This window comes from Rattus norvegicus, chromosome 4 (genome assembly GCF_021556685.1).
Source record: "Rattus norvegicus strain SHRSP/BbbUtx chromosome 4, alternate assembly SHRSP_T2T, whole genome shotgun sequence".
Lineage (NCBI taxonomy): Eukaryota > Metazoa > Chordata > Mammalia > Rodentia > Muridae > Rattus > Rattus norvegicus.
This window is the reverse complement of record NC_141537.1, coordinates 82410656-82420696: the sequence shown is the minus strand read 5'-3', so window position 1 is coordinate 82420696 and position 10041 is coordinate 82410656. Positions and strand designations below refer to the sequence as shown.

At 53.9% G+C, this 10041-nt stretch overlaps 2 protein-coding genes and 1 long non-coding RNA gene across 5 annotated transcripts in view; 1 reads left to right on the top strand and 2 right to left on the bottom strand.

The window, feature by feature from the left end:
* Positions 1–389: 389 nt before the first annotated feature.
* Evx1 (even-skipped homeobox 1) lies at positions 390–5293 on the bottom strand. 3 transcript variants are annotated; one of them, XM_087655489.1, is made up of 4 exons: positions 5065–5293; positions 4467–4805; positions 2710–2966; positions 390–2139 (listed from the first exon to the last, which is right to left on the bottom strand). In XM_087655489.1, the coding sequence occupies exons 2-4, from the start codon at positions 4768–4770 to the stop codon at positions 1600–1602; spliced, it is 1101 nt and encodes a 366-aa protein (XP_087511615.1). In that variant the 5' UTR covers positions 4771–4805; positions 5065–5293; the 3' UTR covers positions 390–1599. The 3 variants fall into 3 exon arrangements, with proteins under 3 accessions (XP_087511615.1, XP_087511616.1, NP_001178901.1); XM_087655490.1 differs by having other exon boundaries at positions 4522–4805; NM_001191972.1 differs by lacking the exon at positions 5065–5293 and having other exon boundaries at positions 514–2139; positions 4467–4893.
* LOC147994861 (uncharacterized) lies at positions 4831–7646 on the top strand. The gene is made up of 3 exons (XM_087659743.1): positions 4831–5434; positions 6055–6162; positions 7026–7646. The coding sequence occupies exons 1-3, from the start codon at positions 5071–5073 to the stop codon at positions 7526–7528; spliced, it is 975 nt and encodes a 324-aa protein (XP_087515869.1). The 5' UTR covers positions 4831–5070; the 3' UTR covers positions 7529–7646.
* The window catches only part of LOC147994860 (uncharacterized), a 40699-nt gene continuing 37944 nt past the window's right edge, over positions 7287–10041 (bottom strand). Inside the window, exon 4 of the long non-coding RNA XR_015686590.1 lies at positions 7287–8302. This is a non-coding gene — a long non-coding RNA (uncharacterized LOC147994860). The remainder of the gene's footprint in view (positions 8303–10041) is intronic.

Genomic DNA, 10041 nt, shown 5'->3' with positions numbered 1-10041 from the left:
AGGCTGGAGGTAGGTCTCAAGGAGATGGCAGTCCTGGAGTCCCTATTGGAGCAACTGAAGGATTCATCCCTTAGAGAGATGAGCCCTAGACAAACTCAACACTTTAGAGGGGCGGGGGGCAATCTACCTATGGCAAGTCCTAGATAGCCCCAGAACTAACCAAACTTACACCCAAGGCAGCTGGAAGACAGCCTTCTTCCTGCAATGTCTGTTTGGATCCTGCCAGTGCCCAACAGGGACTTAGAGAGACCCCTTTGTGGGTGGGTCTCCTTCATTCTTTCCTTATGCATGCCCCGTGGTAGCTAAATTAGCAATTCAAAAATACTAAATACACTCCCTGATGCCACCAAAAAAAAAAAAAAAAAAGAACTTATGCTTAAATGCTAAAGTAAGAATCATGTTCAGCTTTTATTGCAATATGGTTAACAAATCATAACAGCAAATTCTTTGGGCTGCAAAGGAAAACCCCAAACCAAACCAAATTCATTCCCTACAGGAAGGACCACTCCCTCCCAGTGGAGTGAAGCTTGCATGGGATGCTTGAAGTTGTCCTTTTCCTCAAACACTGGCTATAAGGATGAGTACAGGAGTTCATAAGTGGCTCCCCCAGTGAACCCCAGTGAAGGGGAGAGACAGGGTCCTCCAGAGGTGCTGAAGGTTTGTACTGACAGCGGAAAGCCAAGGCCCTGTGTCAATTGGGGGAGACAATGAAAGAAGAATGTGAGAAGTCTCCATTCCCTAAGCTCTTCCCAGGGCGCCTTGTTATAAGGGCTCAGCTCCGGGCTTGGTGGCCCAGCAGAGTGGGGTTCATTATTATACATACATTCAACATTCAAAAACCCTCCGCACACATCACTTGCTAATCAGGCTGTGTGCTGGGTTCAGGGAGAAGAGGTTCGCCTCACAGAAGCTGCCTGGGGAGACTGGAGGCCCTGCAGCTTCTCTGCCAATGCCAAACCGAAAGGGAGAAGGCTGGAGCTGCAAGTTGTGAGATGTCACAAAGCCAGGAATATGGGAAGAGGTCAGGGGCTGGTAGAGGCTAGAACCAAAAGATGCTGTGTGATGGAGTCCCTGGCAGTAAATCATCTCTCCCCTAAATGGCTGGTTTGTTGCCACCAACAAGCCCCCTGCATGCTTTGGAAAAGCTGCTGAAGATTAATCTCTACCTGCTCTGCATACACAGCATTTTGTTCCAAGAAACAGCGATTTCCCTTCGCAATGCTTGCCCTTGACAGGAGAGTGGGGGGCCCAGGTGAAGGGTAGGAGGGCTGTGGGAGTGGGGTTGTTGCCGGTTAGCTGTTGAACCAAGGCCTCAACCTCTGACAGGGTTGTGCTTTTGTGGAGGGTGGCAAAGCCTGACCATCCCAGGGGAAGCTCTCTCAACCTTTCCCACCCCATTCCTGCTCCAAGCAGCAACATTCACTGCGCTTCTGGGGCTCCTGGATCCTCTAGGCCGAGTCCTTTATGGTGTCCCCCCCACATCCTTTCCCCTCTTCATCTGAGACGAGAGGTGACAGGTAGGATCCTGGAGGAGTCTCGAAGACTCCCCCCACCCCCACCCCATGACGTCCTGCAGCCGGCAGCCCTGAGGGCGCCCCCTTATCTGGTGAGGGGCACCTCCTCTCTCTGGTCCAACGCCACGGAGGAGGCCTTGCTGAGCACAGAGGGGGCGAACGTGAGGAAGGAGTCCGAGCGGGAGGTGGAGGCACAAGTGAAGTCTGAGGCGGCGGCGGCCCTCGGCGCCAGCCCATTGGAGGGGCCGCTGTGGCAGGCGAGGCAGGAGCAGGGGCCGCCGGCCGAGGCACCCAGTCCGTGCGCCGGCCCGGGGTAGAGCGGTGGGTGGCGGAAGGCGCACAGCAGTTCGGGTCGCGGGTAGGGCTGCGAGAGCACGCGGAAGGTGTCGAGCGGGCGCAGGGGGCCGCTGAAGGGCGAAGCGGCGGCCGAGGCGGCGGACGCGGCACCCAGGCCCACGGGCGAGTAGTAGGGCAGGGGCAGGTGCGACGGGAAGGGGTAGGGCAGGCCGCCCGCGGCCGCCGCGTGGCTCATCATGTAGGTGTAGAAGGCGGGGTCGGCTGGGTGCGGCCACGTCATGGCCAGCCGCTGTCGCTTGTCCTTCATGCGTCGGTTCTGAAACCACACCTGAGGAGAGGAAGAGGAGGAGCGGGTTGGATGACTGCGCCAGGCCCAGGCCCAACTCTGGGGTGGGTGGCGTGTGAGGGCGATCCCTACAGTGAGGGGATCTTCCTCTTCCTCCAAGAGTCAAAAGCAACTCCAGATAACAAGGCCAGGCCACCCACCGCCATCCCAGAGGGAAACCCTCGCTCGGGAGGAGACCAGGGGAGCTGCTCGGCCTACCCGGCCTTGACATCACAATCTGGAGTGAAGGTGCTAATAGGAAGGCCTGCCTCGATGGGTCTGAAGAGGCAAAAGACATTTTCCCACAGATTTGGGGGCGCTTTCATCCCTGTTCTTTCGGGGGCACTGTCACGTGCAATCACCTGCCCTTGTACTCTATTTGCCTAGGAAAAGGACAGAATCGACCTCTTGGCAGCAGTGGCTGACCACGGACTGTCAGAGGGGACTTCTGCAGGTACCAGATTGGAGAGTCCAGGCCCAGACTCTTCAGCTGCAATTCAGGAGATAGTCCCTTGGCATTTCCTTCCTACTAACCTAGGTATAGATCGCCTCGAACATCCTAGCGCAGCCTACCTTGATGGTAGTTTCAGGAAGGTTTAGGGCTGCTGCCAACTCGCATCTCCGCGGTCTTGAAACGTAGTTCTCCCTGTAGAACTCTTTCTCCAGCCTTGCAATCTGCTCCCTGGTAAAGGCCGTGCGGTATCGGCGCATCTGGTCACTGGCGCTGCAGGCCAGGGTGCCTTGTGAGCCGCTGCCGCCGCTGCCACCGTTACTCTTGGGGGCCTCGCTGCCACTGTTAGGACTGCTGCCCAGTGCATCGGAGTCTGGCGCTGCACAGGAGCCCAGAGCACACAGGTGCAAAGACAGAGACACAACACAAACACACAAACAATGCTGACTTCAGGTTGGAGGAGGGGCATTAGAAGGAGAACCCTTTAGTTTCCTCAGTCACTGATTCTGCTGGGGCTCTGGAAGCTTCACCAGCGAGGTCTTGGATCAGAAAGGGTTGAAACAGAAAGGGTTTGGGGCAGACTTAAACTGACTGTTTGGAAGACCTGGACCTAAGGCACATGGGTCTAAAGGCTCCCAAACTCCTTTCCCTTCCGCTTGCCCCTGGGTGCAGCAAAGGGCATATTCCTTGAGCTCTCTGCTTTTGTGGGTAGGAATGGGCAAGGATGTGCCAGGACACTAAATTCTTGAGGTTAATGTATTGTAGATTGTTGGACATGCAGTGAGCTTCCCTGTTCTTGTGTGTGCACACCAGGATGCCAGTAGCAGGTGTGGGTATGTGTGTTGCACATCCTATTGCAGGAGTGGTATTTTTATGTATAGGTTGTGAGGGCATGGTATGGTAGTGAATCTGGAGTAGGTAGATAAGATGATAGGAGGTGGAGGTGGATACTGAACAAAGTGGTGTTGGCTGCGGAGGCCTAGAGGTAGATGCAAGCCTTTCCCACCCATCCCCGTGGTTTTGTGGAGGTGTGTCTACTGATGGGCTCCAGCTCCCAGTTTTTCATTCCTAGGAGTGGATATTGTTGTTATAGAGAGAGACTCCCTTCTGAGCTATCCACCCCCATTCCCATTAGCCCCTGGTGAGAAGGAGCTCTGTAATTAAAGTACCAACCCCTTAGACCCACCCCAGAGAAGGGTGGGGCTCTAGCCCCCTGCAGTTGCTTTTCCTTTGGGTGGAGAAGTGAGACCGAGGGAAAGGGGGAGGGGGAGGGCCCAATCCCCGCCTTTTCAAATGCAACCGGAGACCAAAGGCAATTAGACCATTGGGACTATTTCCGACCTGGCGCCGCCAGCCCGGGAAGTGACAAGGTAATTTGGACCTCTGACCGACGTGCAAACTGGTCGGAGGGCTGCAGCCCTCCGGAGACCAGAGTCCGCCACTATTTTACGGTCCTTTATATTCTCTTGGCTTCCGCGCCTCCTTGTGCCTTGCACCCCTCCAGTCACAAACTGCCCGGACAAGCGTTTGATCTTGCCCTACCCGATGGAAGGTATCTTCCTCTCAGCTGAATCATTCCCACAAAACTCGGGGGGGGGGTGCGTTGGGGTGCGTTTTGGATCCCTCAAGTCAAGACTTGTGTCAAAGCTGACATTCATCCAGGCACAACTGTCACTCTTAGTCCCACTAATGGGATAACACAAGAGACCTCACACACACCAAGGTGCAGAGAGCAAGAGTTGTTCAGGTGCCCCCGCCCCACTCACCCAACCCCCAGCCACCCTGCCCCAAGGGAAAGGAGTATCTTCCACCTGGCCTGAGATGAAGGGAACTGTGGGTGCTGTGGGCGGACCGGGGAGCAGAGGGACAAGGTGGCTACCTTTGCTGTGCTGGTACTCGGCGTTCCCGGTGGCGCAGTCCGGGGTGCAGCTCACCTCGATTTCTTCATAGAAATCCGACTCGGTGTCTGAGCTACTAGGTTGCCCTTGGCCAGAGAGGCTGTCCGCGGAGGGGACTGGGGGTCCCGGGCCAAGCATGGCCGCTCCAGCAGACCGTGGCTCGGCGCCCAGCCCTGCAGCGCTGCCTGCTAGTCCATCCACCGGCTCCTCCTCCTGGCCTCCCCCGCCACGCTCCCGGGAAGTCGGAGGGCCGGCTCGCGGGCTCAGGCAACCGTGGGGCACCATCTTCTCTGGCGGTTCAGGCAGCGGGCTGCTCACGGCTTCGGACAAATTAGAAACCCTCTTACCAACCAGACTGCCAAGCTGACCCCCATCCAAAAACATAACCATGTCCTTTCGGCTCTCCATCCCCGGACTCTCCAGGGGGGGGGAGGGGGGAAACCCCCAAGTTAGCTCCTAACCCCAGGCTCCCTGGGATCTTGGCTGAGAAGGGGAGCTAAGGCAACAAGGCTGGCGCCGGGTAGCCCCAGCGTGGTGTAGACGGCGACCGCGGAGATGGCAGTGGGGAGCTAGGGTCACCTTGTGATGCGAGCGCTCCTCTGTGCCGCACCGCCTCTGGGAGGAAGCCCCATTGCCCTCTTCTTTCTAAGCTGTCATCCTCTTGCTGCAATCGTCATTACAGTACCGCTGGTGACGCCACTCGGCGAACGCAAGTGGATAAATAGAAACGTCTACCACAGCGAAGATGAAAGGAGACCCGCAGCTAATGGCTCGGCAGTGATGCGCCAGGTGTGGGCCTCGTTCGAATGGGGAGGAGAGTGTGAAAACAGAGAGACACACACACTGAGAAAGGGAGACACCCAGGCAAAGAGGATGCAAATGGAATTCCGCACACAGAAAAGGGAGCGCTTAAAGCGCGCCACGAGTTCCACAGGGGCAGCAGGACTTGGTAATTGAAAAACGCTTTTGAAATTTTATTTTATTGTTGTTTTGACTTCTGTTTTCTTATCCTGGTGTCTAGATCTAATACTAATGAAAGAACCCATAGCTGCTTTTTGGAAGCTACGTACAAACCCGGGCTTTCCGAGTATTTATATAACCGCTTGTCATTCTAAGTGGCTTCAATATTTTTTACAAGCTACTGAAAAAGTGCCCCCCACCCCAGTTGTCTGGAGAGCTTGAGCCTGCAGTACCCCATTTCTGCCTCATCGCCCCATCATCATCTGTCTCCTTCCTTAAAACCAAACTTTATTTTTCTTCCCTAAGAGTCAAGAGGTATCTTTTTTCCCTTTGAAAGCCGGCCTTGTGTGCCGGCTCAGTGTTCCACGATTTAAGGAGAAGAAAAAAATCTTTCCCCACCCAGATCACCTGGTTTAAAATCGAAGCGTTCAATGAGTTATCACTGCTGTTGTTAATTTTCTCTCTCTATCTAGATGTCCTGGCTTGAATTCGGGTTGGCTCTTCATAGAAGAAAACATCTTTTGGTTTGGCTTGTCTCCGGGCTATTTCAGGTATGTCGGTTAGGGAAAGGGTCTAAGACTGGCCTTTCTTTTCCTGTGTGTGTTTTAGGTGATTTCTTCAGAGTCAACGAATTCTGCCACAACCAGCGTGCTCTAATGAAAAGGTGCTGGCAATCAGAACCCTACTCTGGCAGCACCAAAAGACCCCAGGTAGAAGGTACTGGCCTTCCTTGGAGATTTTAGGACAACTGTGGATGGAATGTAGCAAATGGTATCAGTGGGATTTGAACTTGCAGGGTCCTCTCCTGCGCTCTGCCCAAAAGAAGTTTTCTGTGTTCAAAGCCAGAGGTAGAAGAGAGTCATTGAAATGTCCTGGGGGTGGGGGTGGGGGACACAAAACAAAAAACAAAACAGGCAATTGGGGATGGGAGTTTGTGGGCTAAGATAATCCTTTGAGGAGGTGAGGAGGTGAGGAGCTGGGTCTGTGGAATTCTGGGACTTGGTGTTTGGGAGAAGGAATAGATCTCCGGAGCCTGGCAGGTGGGCTGGTTTGAGGGGTAGAGGTGAGCATCTTCCAGGTTTAGCTCCTGGTTTCCCCTCTCTCTGGCTCCCCCTACAATATTTTCCACTGGTGAGCAGCCTGCCCACTTAACTGAAAGGGGGGGCTCCTCTGCGTCCCAAGACAAAGCCACAGTTTCTAAGAAAGTTCCCTCATTGTCATCTGTCTCCTACCTGTCCCTCCATCTTTCTGATTTAGGATCATGGAAAGACTGGAGGAAGCCAGAGGTTTAGGAAAACGGCTCTGGCTTTCCACGTCTCTCCTGATACAGCAAATGTTTGTTATCCTTGCCTGGGGAACAAGGGCAGATGGACAAGGAGGGTGGTGTCCACGCAAATGCTTCCACTCCCTATGAACCCCCAAAGCCACCATCTGCTAAATCTGCCAGCCCAGAAATCTAGAGAACTATTTCAGAGGCCGAGGGCAGAGATGGGATCGAGGAGATAATGAGTCCTGGGACCTTTCCTACCGTGAGGAGATAGCCACCAATTCTGGCTTGCCCTGACTTTCTCACTCTGCAGGATCTGCAGGAGCACCTGGCTTACTCTCTCTGCTCTCTAGACTCCTGAATCTGTCTGGGGTTGCTGCTGCTGCTGGTGCTGCTGCTGTCGCTGCTAAACCAAAATCTTCCAGGGCTGGACCTATGAGACACCCACTTTCCCTGCCCACCCCCCATGAACAAGCCACTACTTCACTGCCCTCCCTCTCAGAGGGAGGCTGGTCCCTAGAGTCACTCGGAGCTCCCCTGCCCCGCCCCCAGTTTTGCATTCAATGGGAATGTTCAATGTTTGATCCCCTTTTACTCAGCATTTCCCTAGAGATGAAAGCAGAACAGAATTGTGAGATCAAGGGGTGCCATTTAGTTTCCTTCCTGGGTCAGTCTGATGGAGCCAGGCTTCCCCTTACATCTCCAGGAGGGGCCTCAGACTCAGAAGACTACAGCCTCCTCTCTGCTTCTGCTTTGAGCTTCCTGGAAATCCCTTCCCAGCCCACCCCCAATCCAAAATTCCTCCCCAGAATCTAGCCTAGCTTTTTAAAGCAGTCTCCGTCTATTTAGTTCTCAGGTCCCTACTGAACCTCTCCCCACCGTTGCCGATGCTTAAAGGGGGAAAATCTAACTAAATGTCACTTCTAAAATCAGCAGTTGGCCGACTTCAAATGATGGGAGGTGGAATGTTTCATGGCAGATGAAAAGAGAGTGCTGGAGAAAGACACGATTTCAGGATTTTTGCTTTCTCTTAGGGTGCCACTGTTTTTGTTTTGTTTATCTTCCTGCATGGGAAGTGTGTTTTAATCGTCACTGTCGTTGTATTATGAAGGTTATTTACTGAGCAGCAGAAGAAAAAAAGGAAATTCTAATAGCCCGTGAAGCAAGGTAACCCTTCGAAAACGAAGAGGGGGTGACAGCCGCCCGAGTGGAGTCTGGTCCCGGTGCATCTCTCTCCCCTGCAACCCTGCCGACCTGTGGTCCTTCTCCTGCTGGGGCTCGGATGCCGCCAGCTCGACGCTGATTGAAATTCTCTGAACTTCAAAAGCTGCGGGTTTGGCTTCCGCCCCGGCTAGGAGGCATAGAGGGTGGCTGGGAATCCTACGGGGGCCGAGGGGAGATAAGTCGCGCCGGTTGTTTCAAACGGAATCTGAAGCCTTGAGCGGGCACTGGACGCTGGGATCCACGGAAAAAGCTTCGCTTCGCTCGGCAGAGACGGCGGCGGTCGTGGTAGCTGTCTAGGTGACCTGAGGCCCGTGGGGCGTGGTCCGCAGCGTCCTGAGCCGTCCAGAGCACCTTTGCACATGACTCCTGAAAGGCAAAGGACGAAAGTCCAAGGACCTGGAGCTGGTTTAGCCGCCTTCTCCCGAGGGGGGGAGGGGGAAAGATTGGGGGGGGGGGCTGTGAGTTGGCTGAGAAAAGAAAAAAATTAACTTTTCTTTCGTCAAATGTAAGAACAAAGAGAGCATCCTTCTAAATAGTAAGAGTCGCCCAACTGTCTTAGAGACTGTCCTCTGGTCCTCCGTGACCTCCCAGATTCTGGCAGGGATATTTCCTCAAAGTTTCTGTGACTCTGGGTCTTTACAGCTAGAGGGGCTGGCAGTGGGAGTGTCGTTCAGTCAGCTCTACTTCTCCCAACACAGCTGTCCAGGCCTCTTTTTGAGCCCAGAATCACTGAGTAGTGCACTCCTTGGGGGAACAGCCGCCCCCCTCCCCGGAGAAAATTCACTGGAAGCCGAACTCCAGAGGGTCCATGAGCCCTGAGATCAAATGATCTGGGTCAATTCCCTACCCCTCTTCCAGGCTGTCCAGGGCGGCGGGGACGGCGGGGGAGGGGGCTGCTGCTGAGGGAGCTCGAGGCAGTGTTCAGCAACACAACAGCTTTCCTCTTCAGAAGATTGAGGTGCAGGCTTCGGAAGTCCAGTTAGGACAAGTCCAGTTAGGAAAAGTGCTCAGCCTCTGGGTCTCCTGATGTAAAGGGCACAGATATCTGAGACAAGAACCTGGGTGCTTCATGGCACTCAATGCGTGGTGCTTCTCAGAACCCCAAAAGTATCTAATCCTGCCTTTTCTCCCTTTGGACCTGTCTGCCTAGTCTACTGAAAACCAGAGTCCAGTGGCTTCCTACCTCTGTTCTACCTCTGCCTGCCTAGCTCACTGTGGGTACTGACAGCAGTGGGGAGCAGACCCACCACAGGACTGACACCCGAGGCTAACCCTTCCTTTTGGACAAGGCCTGGATGTGTCCAGTATGGTTTGTTCCCTTCCGTCCAAGGGAGTTCTTCAGTGTCTGCATGTACGAAAGCCAGGATAGCTAGCCTTGCCCTCACAAAAGCACCATGGTCTCCTTCATCCTGACTGTTCTGAGACTTGCTATTATTACAAAGCTAGTTGACATCCGCGTCTCTTTTAGCTGTGCAAGAGTTCCTTAAAGGGCTCTGACAGACTGCAATGCTTTTTCTCCCTCAGTTGTAGGGTGACCAGTCCTAACAAATGGCTGGGCAAGGCTGAGTGTTAGGCTCCTCCTCCTAAGTCTTCTTCCTTCCTGTCCTTGGGGAACCTCTTCTGCTATCACTCATGCTGAGGTGACACCGCACAGACTTTTTGGAATCTAGATAGGTCTGAAGCCTCAGCAGGTCCTTCCCACCCTCAAAAGCACTTCCCTGGAGAAGAGGCTCCTGGCCACATTGATGCCACCCCTCCCCAACATACATCTTTTTCCAGGAGACGAGGGGTCCTGTGGTAAGGGCAGTCACTGTGGTAAGGGCAACACAGTCTTGTGCATTTGTGTTTTTCTAACTTCTACAGGCTTGGGAGGGGGTGGTAAGGGGGGTGATTAGTTATATTCCTGGCTTGCAGCTGAGAAAACTAAACGGGGAGAAATAAGAGGAAGAGTATTTTACTCCCCCACCCCTCCTGGAAGACAACTCTCCCTACAACTTGGAAGCTGGGCTGTGACCTGTGTGGTAGAATGCTTACCTGGCTACCATGAGGTACCAGGCATGGGCTTTGAGGCTTTCACACTAAAAAGCCAGCTTGTGCTTTCACCA

Excerpts from the sequence above, each read along its gene's own strand:
- Evx1 (NM_001191972.1), bottom strand. The coding sequence starts at position 4,893 with ATGGAGAGCCGAAAGGACATGGTTATGTTTTTGGATGGGGGTCAGCTT. Across the intron at positions 2,967-4,466 it reads CGAGTACCAGCACAGCAAAG|CGCCAGACTCCGATGCACTG; the intron begins GTAGCCACCTTG and ends GCTCCTGTGCAG. Across the intron at positions 2,140-2,709 it reads TTCCTGAAACTACCATCAAG|GTGTGGTTTCAGAACCGACG; the intron begins GTAGGCTGCGCT and ends TCCTCTCCTCAG.
- LOC147994861 (XM_087659743.1), top strand. The coding sequence starts at position 5,071 with ATGCGAGCGCTCCTCTGTGCCGCACCGCCTCTGGGAGGAAGCCCCATT. Across the intron at positions 5,435-6,054 it reads CACAGGGGCAGCAGGACTTG|GTGATTTCTTCAGAGTCAAC; the intron begins GTAATTGAAAAA and ends TGTGTGTTTTAG. Across the intron at positions 6,163-7,025 it reads CAAAAGACCCCAGGTAGAAG|GATCTGCAGGAGCACCTGGC; the intron begins GTACTGGCCTTC and ends CTCACTCTGCAG.